General features: G+C 32.8%; 1 protein-coding gene across 1 annotated transcript in view; it reads right to left on the bottom strand.

Moving 5' to 3' along the window:
- Positions 1-13,895: 13,895 nt before the first annotated feature.
- LOC129217351 (gephyrin-like) overlaps positions 13,896-19,534 on the bottom strand; it is a 77,816-nt gene continuing 72,177 nt past the window's right edge. Inside the window, exon 20 of the mRNA XM_054851636.1 lies at positions 13,896-14,266. Within this exon, the coding sequence (XP_054707611.1) occupies positions 14,039-14,266 (228 nt within the window). The 3' untranslated portion in view covers positions 13,896-14,038. The remainder of the gene's footprint in view (positions 14,267-19,534) is intronic.

The following is a 19,534-nucleotide window of genomic DNA, read 5'->3' as shown; positions in this document are numbered from 1 at the left end:
GAAAGAGTTTTTCTTTTAAAAAATTAAATCTACTTTTGTTGATAAAAGTATTTTTTTGAAAATACTCACAAGCGAAAATTATAAAGTTTTTCTTTCTTTCTTTCTTTTTTTTTTTTTTTTTTTTAATTGATGTTCCCATTCGGGAGCGTTGACGTTCAAAAGGCTAAAAATACGGTCGAAAACCGTCTCAAATAAGCGTATTCTTAATGTTTCAATAAGACAACGGAAAATAAAAAGTTAGTCTCTAAACATCAATCTAATCCCGTAAAAACCGAAGCAAACAAACAAGTGAAATTTTTTCCCCTATGGATAAAATAGTTGAGGGCATCAAAAAAAAAAAAAAAAAACAGTAAATAAAGCAATAAAATAACAATATTTTCACTTTTTATTTACAAGGGAGAATAGCTCGACTTATTTCCTAAGCAGCAGTTTTAAATTTCGAAAAAAAAAAAAAAAAAAACTTACTAGATAACGGACCTCCCTCCCCTTGTATTTTGTAGTGCAAAATACCCTAGGCATTGCCCTAAAATGCAAAGAAATTCCGAGAGTCGACTGAACATCGAACACAAAATTGAATATCCATATGATTACTGATCGTAAATATATCAAGATAATAGTAATATAAAAATATCAGTAACTTCAGTGTTAATTTATAGCTGCGGAGTTATTATTTTTGATACAGTTTGCACTATTATATTTTTTATTTCTTTCTTTAACTTCCTTTTTTCGTTTCGTATTTACTTATGAACAAAAGAAATAACATGAATAGAAAAATGTATTCTTTTAAATCTGTTTATATCTTTGAAAGACAAGGAACAACAAATTGATTCATTCCTAGAAGGATAATGGCAAAATAAGCCGTACTATTCAACTTTCAAAGAAATAATAATATAATTAACAATGCACGCGAATTCACACATTGACCTATAATACACCCCAAAACCTTTTCCTTTAAAATAACAAATTAAATCAAAACTTTATATCTTTCACTGTTCTTTTATAGCCTTATATCAATGTTCATTTTTTAAATGAATTTAATTATCTAAAGAGGAAATACCATGATTTTGGATGAAAATTATGCGCAAGGAAGGGGCATTCTTCTCGTATTTAGGTTTATAAAAACTAAAAGATAAAAATTTAGCTTTTATTTACGTTTTTATAATTCTCTGGATATTTTATAATCCTAGATTATCATTAATAATCTTGATCATAGACTGGGAATTGAGTAAATTTTACCGCACATCAATATATTTAAATAAATAAAACTGAAATTTTATACTAATAACAAAACAGCAAAATATAATTTTAAAAGAAATTCCTTAAGGGTTCTTATTGCTGCGACATCTGTCCCGGTAGATTTTAAAATCTGTTTTTTTTTTTTTTTTTTTTTTGAAGTTTCAAAGCTAGAAATGTTTCAAGAATGCAATATTTTAACTGCACTTTATTTGAAGCAACTAAAGTTGTTCATATAATTATTAACTAAATATAATTTAATGTAACTTATTTATTTCTTGAGAATTTTCAAGTTAAATAGAATATATTATCAATTCTATTGCAGTTTCTGATTCCAAGCGTTCAGCACACAAACTTTTTAATAAAATATAATTTTCCACTAGATTTTGTAGTACAGTTTAGTTGTGTATAACTATATAAGGACAATAATTTATAAAATTATAATTGTAAAAATGGATATTCTCAGTTATAACAGGCCGAAGGGGCCGAGTCATACCTCATGATTCAACCAGGCCGGATGCTTCATTCAATCCCTTCTTTGTAGTGCGGTTTTTACTACAGAGAAAGAAAAAACCCAAACAATTTGTGAACCATTTTAAATTTACCATTAACTAGGAATTCCAACCAAACTTCGAGTTTTCAGTATTTATACCAGTAACGTCTCCCTTCAGTAATGTACGCATTCATTTAAATGCAAATTTTACTGATGTTTATAACTAGTGATGTGCCGGATCGTTAAAAAAGTAGATCCGCGGGTACGGATACGGATCATTAGTGTCAAGACCCGCGGATACAGATACGGATACGGATCTCAAATTTTTTTTTTTACCCAATTCAACTATCCAAGTGTAAAACTTGTTACAGAATGTATTCCCGTCAGAATAATGGCAGTTTATTCAAAAAATGTCAACTGCGGGAAAAAATATAATCAAGACTGTCATTTACTCTTTAAAGAAATCTCCGTTAAAATTGAGATAGAGTTGGAAGGAATGGGCCAGCGCTGCATTAATGCTTAGAAGGAATGTGAAAAATTATTTCTAGCTTACTCGGTAGATGTAGGATACAGGAGCAAGATTGTATAGCTGCTACTGGACAGGCAGAAATAATATTCCCCATTTTATTTCAGCATAAATGCAGCGCTGACCCATTCCACCGAACTTAATATATAGAACCGGGAACGCGTTTACAAACAATAAATAGAGAATTTAGTCTCACTTTTTTTGAAGGATGCCGAGAGAAACAAAAATGAAGAATAACAGAAACCCCAAATCAATAACGAAAACTAATATTAAATTAAATATTAAAAAAAACAAAACAAAACATGTCCCAGAGAGCCGACCTCATATTAAGATGAATTTCGCGGGTCAGAACACACATTTGTTAACAAATATGAACTGTCAGCAGGTAAAATTTTTAAATCAATGAGCCTTTTCTCCTTATCTTCCGACTATGAAATCGCTACCAATCACGCGTATAAAGGCTAAGGATTGCATTTAAAATTTACTTAACAAGATTATAGCTCCTACTGTATATAAGTTGGAAGTTTCAAATAAATATCAAACGCAGAAAACTTCATTCTTTCAATTAGGGCCAACATTTTTAACGTACGGGTACGGGAAAATTTTTACTACCATAATTGTGAGAAACATTAATTCGGTTTTTAATTAATATCTATAATCATCTGTTTAGGAGCTACGATGCCACAAAAAGACACACTGATACATACTTTTAAAACTTACTTCACCTTCCTTTTTGCAACGGGGGGGGGGGGGTACAAATCGGCTTCTGAAATGATACCTTATAATTTAAATAGGGAATAAAACCTAATTTAAACGGAATTTAAGAGTCTTTAATTCAAATATTTAAAATTTTTTAGAATAGAAACGATCCGTTTTAGATCCGTCAAAAAAGTAACAGATACGGATACGGATCTTTATATTCCCTCGGATATCCGGAACATCACTATTTATAACAATGAAATTTTGAAAAATTTTTATACAAGAAAGAAGAAAAGTTTTAAATTTTAAGAACTTAAATTGTTAATTTTTAGTGCATTTTTGGTCACTATTCTTGCAAGCTAATAGATAATCAAAGAACGAAATTAAGATATTTCTTCTATGGTGGAGAGAAAGAGAGAATCCAGAATCCTCTCTTCAGTTGTCATATATCTTAGAAGTTATGTAATGTATTAGAAAAATACGGATAAAATATTTTATGTTGTGAACTATCAATAAATAGTAAAATACTTTTATTTTCATGTTGTAGTCGAAAGTTTATACTATCATTTGTGCAAAATCATTATTTTCTTCTATTAACTTAGCTCGTAGCAAGTTGATGAAAACCATGAAAAATAAAAACGAAATACCGAAAATTTTCTTATAATATTCGCTTTTTCGACAAAGGCTTATGGTTCATGTTAAGGCTAAGAGAAAACATAAGAAAGAAATATCCAATACCAATTTGAACTCAAGTGTTGATGGCGCTAAAAGAATCGAGGGCCCGCCTAAAGGGAAAAGAAATTTGAGAGGTATTTTTCTAATGAGGGTGTCTTCAATATTTTTTGAGAGAACCTCCAATAGCTGTACATCGTTATGCCTTTTTCAACGAAAAAAGAGAGCAGTACTTACCATAAAAGAATTAAAATGGGCCTTGAAGTTTTGGAGAAATTGAAAATGATGGTTTATTCGAATTGCAGAATTTTTTGGTCCGAAGTTTGCTTTTCACACAGCTGCGTTTGGCTAGAAAATAACATACACTTTTTGCAGGGGACACATTCGACCTTGATCTCAATTCTGAGAAAACATTTTCTTTTAAGACAGTGTGATCAAGGGAAGGAAACACGAAGCGAACCCCAACAAAGATTTATCACACACGTCCGAGTGGTCAGAAAGATGGTGGGGGGATTCGATTGTTGGATCGTCGTTTTAATGAGTTTTGTTAGTAGGAGGTGAAGAGTAATAAGATACAGGAAAAAAGAAAAAGAAGAAGTAGAGGGCAAAAAAGGCAAGTAAACGGACATCGAACAGTGTGGGAATCAACAGACTTTCAGATGGTTTCTCAAATGTTACAGATAAGGCAGTTTTTGCTGGACAAGGGGTGTCATTTTCTATTCGTTTTCGTGGTAGATCAACAGTTCTGGTCCAAAATCCTTTTTTTTTTTGTCACAAATGAATAATACCGGATTTTTTTTGTATGCGCATTTATTTTTCTCAAATATTGAGGGGGACTTTTGACGAGTTCAAAATATTGAGGGGGACGTGTCCCCCCTGTCCCCCGTGCCAACGACGCCCGTGCTGCAAGATTGCACCATTTCACAAACCTCAATGTATTGCCTTGTAGTACTCCTTTGGGATTTTAAAAGTGTGCGGTCGTCAGCTGGCTTCGTTGTTTTCATACTTCTTTGGTATACGTTGATTCGGAGGAAGCAAAGGAACATCATTTTGTGTTGCCATGCCCGACCCCCTCGTCGCAGTCCGACTCCTCTGACCACTAGTCAAGTCGCATCCCTACTAGCAAAATTTCTTGCATCAACCTTGACAGATCTTGATATTATACTCACGGCGTCAATATATTGACGTGTTTCATGCTGCATAAAGCTTGCATAAAGATTAAAAAGCAATATTACAATAACAACACGTATGCAACACTGTAATTCATCTTAAAATATCAATACTGATATTACCTTACAATAACAACATTGCATACATGTTGACGCCGTCAAGATGATATTGATTTCATGCTGTCGCCGTCAAGGTAATTAGTACACAATAGAACAGGTGGACCTTCGTTGATACTTGCGCATGCGCACAGTTCTTTCTACCCAGCGTCCCTCCGCATTGCTGGCACATTTTCCTCTTTCGACCTACGATTCAGTCGGTTTAGAGGAGCTGCACGTGGCGTTGGCGTTGCGTTCTTTAGGCTTCGTTAAGTTGGTTGCTTAGTTATTAGTGTGGAATAGTATTGTTTTAGGAATAACTTATGAATGACTGATAACTGCATTTGTTTATTAATATAGTACTAAACAAGGCACATCGCAGACGATGTGCGATCAATGTTAGAAATGGCCGAAAATAACGTTTTTCGTCCCTAGACTTAGAAACAAAGGACATGAAGCCCAGAATTTCGTATTATCACTTCAATCTCATGAGTAAGATTAATTTTATTCAATGGTTATTTATGTTATTCTTTAAGATAAATTTATGTGTTTTGTCAATGGGATATTTTCAATGCTGACATCCATTTGGAAATGTACTTTATTGTATTTATTTACTTATTTATTATTTTGCTTTCTTTACTCCTAAATGTGTTATAAAAACTTCCGCAATTATTCCTAACTAGGCATTTTATGTCTTTATAATACAATTAGAAGCATGAATTTAAAAAATAAGTCAAGTGTTACGCAAAACGAAGAAACTTTCATTTTTTAAATTGAATTGCGAGTACTATTAATACCTTTATATGAATTTCCGATCAGATGTCAGCTTTAAGAAAATATTCTTAGGCTAAAAAGCTATCTTGAAGAATAACAGAAATAATTAAAGAATGAAATTTAATTCTCGAGTTTAAAGTGAAAATAATACAAATAAATAAATAAATAAAACACCTTGCAAACGTGCTGATTTCATACTGTCATGTCAATGTATCCTGACATTTTCCTGTCATATCAATACGTATGCAATATTACAAAAGCAAGATCATCTTGCCTAGACCTTGATTTCATGCTGTCATGACAACATCTTGATATTATCCTGTCATATCAATACGTATGCAAGATTACAAAAGCAAGAACATCTTGCCTAGACCTTGATTTCATGCTGTCATGACAACATCTTGATATTATCCTGTCATATCAATACGTATGCAATATTACAAAAGCAGCCTACCTTGATATTTTCCTGATATTATGCTGCATACACCTTGTCAGTCAATATTGTGGCAGCCTGCTGACAGCATAAATGGAGTAACATAACAACATTGAGGCAGCATTAATGCAAGATGATTTTTCTTGCATGTCAACCTTTATGCAATACTGAGGCAAGATATTTTGCTTACTGGGATGGCATGTTTCATGGTCTGACTTTGAGATAAAGACAAAATAATTACAGTAAAAGACCGACAACGTCAAAGTGCGGGAGTTGCTGTATTCTCAAATTTTCAACGATAGTCGAGTTATAATGATGCTCATTAAAAAAAAAAGTGTAATATGGATGCAGCACAAATCTTTACTGATATTTATTCAAAATAAGAGCAATATGTAGCGATCATAACGCGAATCATAAACGCGAAATCGAACCCTTTACAGAAACCGCGACTCAGAAGGGGGTCATTCCATGTCAAGTGTCCAAAGTTTTTTCCCTCACCTCTTTGTATTTCTTTAAAATTTGGCTCATCGATTGAACCCTTTGAGGTAATCAAAAGTTCAGAGTTTTACCTTTTTTATTTATGACACTTTAATTTTTAGAAAAAAAAACCTCTTTTTTTCATGTATGCTTGAACATAAAATATACGACAGCACAGCACCAAATATACATAGAAAGATTTGGTAAGAAGCTGTTTAAAGTACATTAGTTGCTGTTTAATATGATATGCAACATGACAAATTTTATAAAATTTTCATTAAAAAAAATAAATTAAAATTTCACAAAAACGTATAACGAATTAAAAAAAAAAATCAAAAATATTTGTGTATTTTATCTTTATTTGTGCAAAATTTCAAGTAGGGATCGCAACGGGATCATATTTTTTATGAATTCTTGAATAAAATTTGACTTAAGAATTAAGAAATAATGATATCAAATTATATTTAGTTAAATATGGAGTTCTCTTACCGGTGATGGTCTAGTGAGTTCAGGGTCTGATTAAGACACTGGCCAACTAAACATGAGATCCCAAATTTTTAAAAAGAACTTATGTATAGCTTTAAAAAATCTTGTACTTTTCAGAAAATAATTAAAAAATCATCTTTAAGTAAATGTTAAACATTATTTTGCATTTTCGTAAAGTTATAGAATAGAGAGGGGGGCCTACAAAGCATTGCAGGTCTTGAGCCTCACGTTTAGTTAGTCGGGCCCTGAGTGAGTTGTAAGTAAAAATTACTATGCTTGAAATGAGCTGGCATGAACTTGTAGATTGGTAATCCCCCCCCCCACGGGCAAGCATCCACTTTTTATCTTTTTCAAAATTAAAAAAAAAAAAAAAACTGGTACATAAGAGTAATAATCATAACAAAACTGAAATGCTGCCAAACATCAGTAGCGACAAAGGCTTATAAATGGTAGGCCGGGGGGGGGGGTGATCATAAAAATAAAAGTCAGGAGTCAGGAAAACTTTCACAGGCAAATAGAAACACTCATTTGCATTTTTTTTTCGGAAACTGGGAATGTGAGGGCCGGGGGGGGGGAGAGGAATCTGGAATGAAGCTTAACAACATGGAAGGTCATGCTCAAAAGAGAAAAATTTGTTTGATCAATAACTGCTTTTAATATTTGTATAGATAGATCTTATTGCATTACTCTACTTTACAACATAAATTAAAAAGAAAACAAGCAATAAAGAAAAGAAAAGAAAAAAAAAAAGAACAGCTGCACTCCAGATGTTGTAGAAAGACAGTTATGCAGACAGACATATGATCTGATACTTTGATTTATTTTTAGTTTTGTGGAGAAAGAATGGAAAAACATTAAAAAATATATATATATGGGAGGAAACGCTACTATTTTGCTATGATCTTGGAGCAAATTGTTTCTTTCCTCCCTTCAAAATTGAAGGTTGGTGTTGGGTAGGGGATGAAATAAATCATAACTTTCCTTATCAGATATTGAATTAATCAAGTACATTTTGCGAAGTTAGGATCGAAAACGAAACACTTAGTCTGAAAACAAAAATACAACATATGGAGTAAAAATAATCCTCAATTCAATCCCCAGGTGAAGCGTGATACTAGTATGTATATTGTTAATCCTACGCTTGGGTGGGTGGGTGGGAGGGGGAAGAATGTACTTCGTCTTGCTTTGAAGAACATTTACCAAATTTTAATAAGTTTACTATTCATTTTATTTTATTTTTTTACATTTTGAAAACAGTTCTGGAATAAAAAAATAAATTAAAAATGGTGGTGCGGGGAGAGGTGCTTACCAATCTACGAGTTCATGTCAGCTCATTTCAAGCATAGTCTTACAACTCATCATACTTACAACTCACAAGACCACTACCAGTAAGAGAACCACATACGAAAAATTATCATATAAGCTTTGTGCTACAATATGATTAAAGTGAAAAACAACGTAAATAAAGCACAAATATTGGAGAAGATACAGCATATAGCTATTTCAAGGCTACAATGGAGCCACTTTATCAGTGCAGAAAGCTCACCAACACAACCAAAAGTTGCGAGAGAACTCAACTTTTGGTTGTGTTGGTGAGCTTTCTGCACTGATGAAGAGGTTCCATTGTAGCCTTGAAATAGCTATATGCTGTATCTTCTCCAATATTTTTGCTTTATTTACGTTGTTTTTCACTTTAATCAAGAGAACCACATATTTAACTAATTAGAATCTGAAAAATATCATTATCTCTAAAGTCAAATTTAATTCAAAAATTCATAAAAATACGATCCCATTGAGATCCCAACTTAAAATTTTGTACAAATAAAGATTAAATACACAAAGTTTTAAGATTAAAAAAAAAAAGTATATTTTTCTGGAAAAATTTAAACTTTAAATTAAAATTAATTTTTTTAAAAATGAAAAATTTTGTAAAATTTGTCATGTTACATATCATATTAAACAGCAACTAATGTACCTTAAAATGCTTTTTACCAAATCTTTCTATCTATATTTGGTGCTAGTCCAGTCAATAGGTAGAAAAAAACGGGCTTGCCTTACAAAAAATGGGGTCAAAGATTTTATTTTTTAAATTTTTGTATACTAGTGCCAATATGAAAAAACCAAGTTATCCAACACGAAAGACCTCGGGAGAACTTTTGGGGGCCGAAAACCCCCCAAAATTTGTGACTTTTTGTAGTATTTTCAAAATATCTCAAAAATGGTTAAAAGTACAAAAAAACTTCCAATGCAAATGTTAAAGAGGATTAAATTTCCTTCAACTTTTGTCATTACAACATTTTTGTAGCATGAAAAGCAAGCGAGTTACAGCTTCTTGAAAGTCACACTTTTTCTGAACCCCTTCAGCGAAGTGCGTGAAAGCGCATCGGATAACGGAGGAAAAAAGGAGAAACGCCGGCAGTCTGACCTTGGAAATCATTTGTCTTTCACAGCTGAGGGTAAATGCCTCCGTTCCCTTTAACTTAAACAAAACACCCCCATTCCATCACCCCTTTTTTTTCTTCAAATGAGATGAATCGACTCAATAGCTACTCATGTTGGTCACTTCAGGGTTTGAGCGAGAGTATGTTTTATCAATTTGTGTGTTCTGAATTACAATTTTTTTTTCCTAGAAATGATTACGCCTAACCAAGGTGTTATTATTATCATTATTATTTGCGAAATCAGTTTGCATGAATGAGAAATAACGATTGTGAAGGAGAAGGGAACATAAAATCTTCAAAGATGCAGCGCAAAACGGCAAAATAAAGAACATCAGCGTTTTTTGAAGTTCTTAAAAGAAGTGACAATTCACACTGCCTGTCACAAATGCTATATCAATGAGCAATCAATCACTTCCCTTGAAGTAATGGTTGAACCTAACATGTTAACTAAATTCCTCAAGAAAGATTTCTGGCAAATAATAACAAAAAGAATTGTCTTATTCTACTTCTTGAGACATATTTCGAAGAGTGTGGCATTGAAGTCAGGCAGACTCAAGATGATGCCGACTTACTTACTGCTCGTTCAAAGGCGAAGGAAATTGAAAAGGTTGTTATAGTGGGCGAGAGGACTGATGACAGCTTTAGGACAGCCTTTCAGCAACTTGTTCTTTTTAAAACCTGGAAGAGGGAATGCTTGTGATTTGTTTTTTTCCCTACTAAATCTTTTAAGTTTGACCCCAGCAATATTCTTTTCATCCATGAGTTTAGTGGATGTGATACGACTTTAACTTGCCTTTGGCCAAGGCAAAATTAAGTAGTACAAAATAGTCAAAAAAAAAAAAAAAAAAAACTCCTGAAATAAGGGAGGCTATTGAAGTATTTATGGACCCAATCTGTCATCATGAAGCCTTCCTTAGCTGCAGCTGGAGAAAACATTTTGCAAATATTATACACAGGTGACGTAAAGTATTTGAACCTATCTTTGGATACTTTGCAATTTAATCTTTTTATAAAACTAGTATACAGAGCTAAGATAAATCTTGCAGGGCTACCTCCAACGTGCGGGGAGGGGGGATGCTGGACGTTATCACTCATATCGGTTCTACCACCAAATTCAAAGTTGGTCGGGCAACATAATTGATCCAGAGAAATGGGGTTGGGAACGCAGGACGCAAGGTCTATTGCATGTTGACACGAAAAGAGATTCAGTTACTCAGAATCTTTTGAAGATTGTACCTTGTACCTGCAAGAAAAATTGTACTGGAGCCTGTTCTTGTTATAAGGCAGGTTTAAAATGCTCCAGCACGTGCAAACACTGCAGTGGCACAAATTGTGAAAATGTTGCAGAAATTTCATCTTTGGATGAGACTGCTGAAGAAGATGATTTGTTCCAGGAGCTTTTGGAATTACCGCAACAAGGAGATGAACAATTAAAGGACCACAGCTTCTTTCTACCCCCTACAGATTCTGAACCGGGAGAACCTGGACCTTCAAAACGGCTTCGAAGAAGATAAACAGCCTATTTTGTTGTCATTTCTCTATTTGCTTTAAGGTCGAATGAATCTCTCTGTAATTTAGATATATGTATTAATCTTCTACAGTTGGATTTTCATTTTGTAAGGTAATTCTTTTGGGTTTTTCATGCCTCAAAAAGTCAGTTTCTGCAGAATTTTTTCAAAGTGTTCATTACGTATTACTATTGTACCTTTATTTATTCATTTTTATGTCTATTGTTTGCTTATTATCACCCTAATATTTATTCATTCACATTTATATTCGAATATTGCATTTTCGCTTGTAATAGAATAGATGGTACGAATTATGTGCTTTAAATGAATGAGAAGATTATGTAATTCAATTACAAACTGCAATATAAATCATATGTTATTGGAGTCTGACTGAAGACTACCTCTGTCAGACTAGAAATATTAGTTCGTGAGCGGTGGGGGAGGGTTTATTATTATTATTGTATCAGAGCATAGGATGCATGACTGTGTTGATTGTTTGCTTATTAGCTGCCTAATATTCATTCCTTCACATTAATATTTAAAAATCGCATCTTTGTTTGCAATAATTAGACTAGAATGTACGAATTATATCCCTCAAATGAATGTATATATTGTATAATCCAGTTACAAACAACAATATATCATCTATTATTGGAGTCTGATGAAGACTACCTCTGTCAGATCAGAAAAGTTAGTTCGTGAGCAGTGGGGAAGGTTTTTTTTAAAATTATTATTGCATCGTCGTATGTGCTTTAAATGAATGCGTATATATGTATTTCAGTTTCATAATACATCGTTTGTTTTTGGAGTCTAGTGGGAACTAATCTGTCAGCCAGAATTGCTACTGTGTCCAGCGGGGGGGGGGGAGGTGAGCAAGAAACTCAAACTACTCTAACTGTCGATAAACTCTCTGAAACTAAAGTTTCTATTCAAGTTCTAATAATTATGACGCCTTGCTTTCAGTGTGAAAGCTTTTTTTTTCGGAGTGGAGGAAAACTGCCTATTTTCAAAGAGCTATAGCAAGCTTGTTATTTGTGCTACAAAAAAGTTGTAAATACAAAAGTTGTAGGAAATTTTATGTTCTTTAAACTTTACATTTAAAACTTTTTTCTAAGTTGAACCATTTCGGAGATATTTTGGAAAAAACAAAAAAAGTCATAAATTTTTGTGGTTTTTCGGCCCCCAAAAGTTCTCCCGGGGTCTTTCGTGTTGGATAACTTGGTTTTTCCATGTCGGCACCAATATGTGCAAATTAAAAAAATAAAATCTTTGACCCCATTTTTTGCAAGGTAAAATGTATCTATTGACTGGACTATGCTGTGTTATCGTCCATTTTATATTCAAGCATCAATGAAAAAAAGAGGGTTTTTCTAAAGATTAAAGTTTCATAAATAAAAAACATAAAATCTAAAATTTGGGCTTTTGCTTACCTCAAAGGGTACAATCGATGAGCCAAATTTCAAAGAAATGCAAAAAGGCGAGGGAAAAAATTTCTAAAATTTTGGATCACACTGAAATGGAATGATCCAGAAATGAACCCTTTTTGTTCAAAAGAATAAACATAAGACGCTTTTTAACATTAAAATGTTCATTAAATTTTGCTTTCCATCTTTGTTCTTTTATAGTGTTTCTGTTCAAAAATCGTGGGAAAACGTTCCCAATATTTTTTTGAAAGTAGGAGTTCAACTTATACACGCCGGTTTCCGATTTTTCCTCCAACAAGTTGAAGGTCGATTTGTACGCGAGCACATAGAGTATGTACGGTATTTCGAATTGGCTCATGTGTAAATAGGCAAAATTTGTCTTTGTTCTCCTCCCGCCCTCCTCACACACGAGAAAATTTCCGGATTTGGCACTTCATTTGACAGCTAATTTTGAGGCCACAACTCCACACTGGCCTATTTTTCACTTAGCAATGAAGCTTTTTTTAAATTTTTTGTCTACAAACCCCTTCCTTCAATACAAAGGGTGTGATAGCCTTAGAACACCCAGAATTTTTTTTTTGGAGGTTACTCTTTAGCCTCTAGTTCAGGTATTAACTGCATTATTTATCACATGTTGTCATCTTAAGTTTTATTTAAATTTAGACAATGAAAATAATGATAATAAAATGAAAAAAATTAATTTGAATTTTGACATCTGGAATTCAAATTATGTTTTTCACAATCACGAGTGTGTGTGTGTGTATGTAGGCATTTGTGTCTGTGTGCGGGCATGAGTGTGTGTGTATGTGTGAAGGTGTGTGTGTGTATGCCTGTGTATGTGTGCATGTATGTGTGTGTATATGTGTGCATGTGTGTATGTATGTGTGTGTGTGTAGGATATGGACGCAACCTGGAGAAGGTTTTCGCTACAGGAGCAGCACCGTGAGGCCGGTCGACGGTGGTGCTGCAGAGGGAGGCGGGGGGAAAATAAAATCATAGGAATTCAAAACAGTCAAAGGAGAACAATAAGCAATCGTGATTGCTCAAAAAAGGCACAGTGCTAGATGTTCATCAAATATCATTGTCTAAATATTGCAACTGAAGAGAACATCAAGCAGAGAAAAATGGCATGGGGTTGCTCCATTGTATTGAATCAGCATTTTTTGAAATGAAATTAAGTGCATTTGTTTGTGAAATCTAAACTACTTCCTCCTGTACCTGGAAGTACAAGGTACAAGGTTGTAATTACCAACTGCAAAAACCAAAACAAAAATTCCCCCTCACAAGGTTATTGTTATTCTTGTTGGCAAGATGCATGCCTCATGCATCAGCCCCCCCCCTAGCGCCAATCATAACCAGGCATTAGGTGCCTGGTTATGATTTGAGCTGTTTCAATAATTACAATAAGTAAAAAAGATTTTAAAAATTTAAATTAAAGAAAAAACCCACTAAAAGTCTCAAGAATAATTTTATTTTACAAAAATATATTTCAGAAAATTCAACAAAATTTCAAATATATTAACAATTAAATTCTGTAACAATATTTTGATTCAAAAATTCATAAATCAATACAGTTGATATTCAAACACATTACTGAACATAAACTATTAAATGGTCTTTAAAGGTATAGCATCTACGAGAAGTCCTGATTTTAAAATTTGTTGTTCAGGTGATTTAGGGGGTAGCATCAATAAAACATCTGCATTTTGCATACTTGAGAGACGACTACTTTGCTGGCCACCAGTCATATTAGCAGAAAATACTCCATCTGGTCCATAATTTACTGCTGCTCTGCAAAACTCAGGTCTTTCATCAAGTTTGTGGTCATGATTTAGCTAAATTAAGAAGAGAAAACATACATTACAATTTATGCATTAACCCATTTTCGGCCAAAGGTGCGTATATGCACCATTTCAGTAAATAATTTTTAACTAACGCTGTTTCGTATATTTTTTACAAATGTAATTTTTATGCCATTTTAAAAGGTTTTGAATTCATCTATAAAATAATAGTAATTCATTTGGAGCAAGCATTTTCTTTAGAGAAAATTTCAAAATATGCTTGTTTTTTACCTTGAAACGTCGACTGTCAAATTTGACTTTTTGAAATTGTACAATAAATCCACTTGAGATTAATCACATGTTCTTATAATGGGTTAAAGTTGTAAATTCTATAGATAAAATAAAAATAATGTCATAAAAAATCTTACAAATGGTTATTCAAATTTAATGGTGCGTAAACGCACCATTGGCCGAATGCATGAACAATAAGCAAAAATTGAATACCTAGTTTTTATGCAAGGAATCGTACGTTCTTTTTTCTTTTTCTTTTTTGCAAATTGCTGTTATTTCATTTAAATTTGTCTAATAGATGCGTCTAAACCATGTATCTTAATAGATTTGTCTAATTTTTTTTTCAAAAAAATATGCTAATGACAATAATGGTCACGATTTCCAATTTTCAGCAACCGACTTGAAAAGATTTTTAGGCATATTATTTCTTTCTGAATACCATTCTCTTCCCCAAGTAGATACAGGGGTGTAGCTAAGGGGGGGGGTTGGGGACAACCCCCCCCGAAACGTTAGTCTCAAAAAAAAAAAAAAAGAGAGAAAAAGAAGAAGAAAAAGAAAAAAAATCAAAACGACTTTTTCCTGAGTAACAAAGGTCAAAAATTCATTTCGCTCCCCCCCCCCCCAATGCCATTGAAAATCTGCTCCATGTGTGACCCTCAAGCATACAGAGGCCTTCCTCTGCTGCGACAATTTTTTGATAATTGAGTGAAAGTTGACACTTTGCTTCAGAAATGAGATTGATTTGTTAAATCCACGTATATGTAGCCTTTCTTTGTCATAGATTCTGCAAATTGTTAAATATGTTTAATTTTATGAGCCGCGCAGTGGGAATATTGCATACAGTCGAATCTGTATATTTCGAATTTCACATTAAAGAAAAAAATCGAGATAAAGACGTTTTGAAATACGGGGGCTTTAAGAGACTTTTTATAGAAATTTGAAATATGATGGTGAAAATTTGAAATCGATACTAAAGACAACGTGGGCTCTTGATTAAAATTCCTCTTTATTAGTTTTGTTAGGTATTTATTCTATTATTACATTATTTAGTGCTTTATTGAGAGGTTAAGGAATCATTTTGACAGTAAAAGAAACTTTAAGCATATCTTTTTCAAGAAGAAGTCTTTTATTGCTTTTTGGTCCCTGATTTTTTTTTTTTTTTTTTTGGATTCATTATTTATGCTCTTGAGGTTAGCAATTGCAGCAAATCTAACTTGGTCAGTATTCTACAATTTTCCTTTTTTCATCACTTGAAAAAAACTTATACTTTCTTTTCACTCCTATCATTTCGGTTTTCTAAGGAATCACAATTTTAAGAAAGAGAGCTACCAAAGAACAGTACTAATCCGGATAACAGAGCGAAATGGTTTTTAACTTGAATGATCTTTAAACATGAAATTGAAATGTTCATCTTAACATTTCAAACCTGTGAATTTCACCCCTTTACTCTTCTTCCAAGAAAGTGCGCGAAACGACTGTCCTTTGGTTAATCTTCCTGGAAAGCCTATTCGTGGAACGCATTTCTCCCTTTTTTCCACCTGCCTCCTCAGCTCTTGAAGACAATTCCTCTGTTTCTGAGTTGAAGAAAATGTTTTTGTTTGCTGCTTTAAAGATCATTGGGCTTTGAATCCGAAAATGATAGCATAACCGGAATTCGAGACGATAGAGGTTTTTGTTGGTTTGGTCTCGTGTGTGTCATAGGTCATAGTCAAAACGACCTTTGCTAACCAGAGTATCCATTGCAATCACATTGATTTTTCATCCAGTATTTACTGCATATTCTTTTGGAAACGTACAGTCTGTTTAAAATAGTACATTCTAAGTGAAAGTTGTTGCATAATGAAGCGAGCAAGACCGATAACAAGCTTTTTTCAACCAAAAAAAAAAAAAAAATGATGAAAAGGATAAAAGGATTGCTCTAAAAAGAGAAAGTTAACGTCGTCTGAAGAAAACAAAGTACAGTCTGCAAAGCAACATCAGTCCCATCGGGCCCTTCTGAAGGTAATTTTATTTTAATTCAAAAGAAAAACTGCATAGCATTACATGAATAAAATGTTTAAAAACGAGATGAATCTAGATTATTTCTATTAGCTTGGTTCGGATTAAAAAGTAGAAAAAAAAAAAAAAAAAAAAGACTTATGTTTATAATACCCGAAAATTGCTGTTGCACTCTCAAATAGATATTTATGTAAATTCTAAAGCGGCTAATAAAATTAAAAATAAAGACTTGAGAGGAGAACAGATGGTATGCATTTGAGCGAATAACTTTCTACCGCCTATATTTCTTCCCTAACTTTTTTTACTCAAATTTTATTAACTGCTTTAGATTTAGCATAAATGTAAATACATGAAAAGCAACATATAAATATAACGATATGAAAAGCAATTTTATTTTTTGTGGGTTATAATTCAAGAAGTCTTTTTTTATTTTATTTCATACTTTTAGTGCAAACCAAGTTAGTAAAAATAGTCTTTATAGTCTGACCACCGATGAGATTGAAAGTCAAACATCCAATTTACAGGCAGAAATGGAAGTATCTATTAGCTTTCAGGGATGCCAGCTTTTGTAGATGTGTGTTAGCCTCTAAATTAAGCAGTCACACTGAAATGAACGGAACATGCTCATCAGATATTTGATTTCCCCTTGATTTGGGAAGACTGGTTTTGACAAGAGAATGCTAGAAAATTTCACTTTAAATTAAAGGAAAAAGAAAAAAAAGTTGAATTTTCCACAACATTAAAAAAATAAAAAATTCCTTACTTTTGTTTTGTTTGACACAAGTATCGGAATAGGGTCACCCCTTTCCAAAGTATGTAAGATACACCTCCCTCTCATTTCTTGAATACTAAAATATATATATATAAATATATGTAAAAGAAGAAACCCCCCCCCCGAAAGTCGGGTCTAGCTACGCCCCTGAGTAGATATGTACTGGTCTTTAGATGAGGATAAAGGACAGCCCATAATTTGGAACAACAAGAGTCGAATCAGATTAAAAAACATAAAACAAAATATCCATTTATCCGATTACTCTTGCCTTGATAAAACAGACAAGTTTGCTAAATTACGCCAATTTTTCCTGCATATAGAAAAAAAGTATCTACAATTTTGAATCTTTTCTCAAAATTTGTCAATTGACGAAGAGATGGTACCTTATTTTGGAAGGCATTCATCAAAAATGTTCATAAAAGATAGCCAATAAGATTTGGATAAACTTTGGTGTTTGTGCTCATTCAAACGGATACCATTTCCAATTCATTCCGTATGGAGATGCTGAGACTAGCAGTAATCAACAAAAAATGCCATTAGGAACAGGTGTTATTATGAAATTACATAACGTTGTTCCAAAACCTGAAATGCACAAAATATATTTTGATTACTTTTTTTCTTCCTACAGTTTATTCAAAATTTTGAAAGAAAATGTTTTTTTTTTGCATCTGGAACAGCTCGCGAAAATCACATTGCTGAATGTGTGTTGGATGACTCCAAAAATATGAAAAAAAAAAAAAAAACCCTCGGGGTTCCTATGATTTTGCATTCAACAAGGATGCAAAGACATTGGCTATTAAATAGAACGACAATGCTGTAGCAACGATTGTTACCAATAATGGGACCGTTTTGCCAATTGTGAATGCCAAACGTATAGCCGCAGTCAACGAGAAGAAATTTCTATTTCACAACCGAATTTTATTTTGAACTACAATAAGTATATGGGAGGCATTGACCTACATAATAATGCTTAGCAAATTACCAGATCAGAATTCAAAACAAAAAATGGTGGTGGACATTATTTACAAATATTATTGATAGTGTGATAGTGAATTCATGGAAGCTACGTAGAATTGCTAATAATACAAAAATGCCACTTACTGACTTTAGGTCATACATAGCGATTGCCTTATTAAAAGCTGAAATCAAGGACAATCTATTTGGTGAAAATACGGTACAAATAACACATCTAAAAAATGGTCGTCCAACATCCACAGCTCTACCGAAAGAAATACGGACTAATAGAATCACATATACCATAAATGAACACAAAGAAAAAGCCCGCAGATGATGTAAAGTGCGAAAAAACCACAAGATTTATTTGTGCCTCAAATGCACAGTCCATTAACATCCAAAATGCTTAGAAAATTTTCATTTAAAAATGTAAAAATTCGACTAAGAATAATATTGTTCCACTGAAATATTTGTTCATTGATTTGGCCAATGGTGCGTATACGCACCATTTTATTTTTTAAATTAAATATTATTTTTTATGCAAGAAACTTTTTTTCTTTCTTATTGGATGTATTTTAAACTCAATTTTAAGAAAATATTACCACATTTTATAAAATTTCCATGCTCGGCCTGAAATGGGTTAAAAGAATACTAATAAAATACTTGGGTGTGATTTAGTGCTATGTTATATATTATATTTATTCACTGAAAATATTATGACATTATAAAATCTTAGAAAAAATTGTTTACTTTTTTGTTTTATTTTCAAATTTTATCGAAAGTTATGTATTCTTCTAAACAATATTCAATAAAACTAACTCATGGTTTTTTTCGGAAAATGAATTTTTACACACCAGATTTTTTCAATATTTCATTCAAATCTCAAAATTTTGCAGATTCCATAAAACTTTTAGGAGGATTTTCTTGAAAATCTTACTTGGTAAGCAACTGTTGGAAAAAGTGGTTCTTTTTAGTCGATTCTTGGCTCAGTGGTAGTTCAAATTATTGCGACTCTAAAAAACTTAACATCTTTATTGAAGACTATCTATGTACATATTTACACTGGTGATTAAACTATAAACATTTATTCTGGACATAGCGAATTACTAGCTTTTACACAGAGCCTCCACTTGTGTTCGAACTCTATTTATCTCTAAGTGTTGCCACTAAATTCTTTACCATGTTATACTTACATATATCAATCACCGCTTGCAGTGCTCTCTATTGGAACAATAAGCAGGAAGGAGCGTAGAGTTTAAGTTTCTCTACACCCTCTGAATAAATGGAATCCTTTACATGGTCCATTC

This window comes from Uloborus diversus, chromosome 2, assembly GCF_026930045.1.
Source record: "Uloborus diversus isolate 005 chromosome 2, Udiv.v.3.1, whole genome shotgun sequence".
Classification (NCBI taxonomy): domain Eukaryota; kingdom Metazoa; phylum Arthropoda; class Arachnida; order Araneae; family Uloboridae; genus Uloborus; species Uloborus diversus.
The sequence above is the reverse complement of the archived record's forward strand: the minus strand, read 5'-3'. Positions and strand labels throughout refer to the sequence as shown.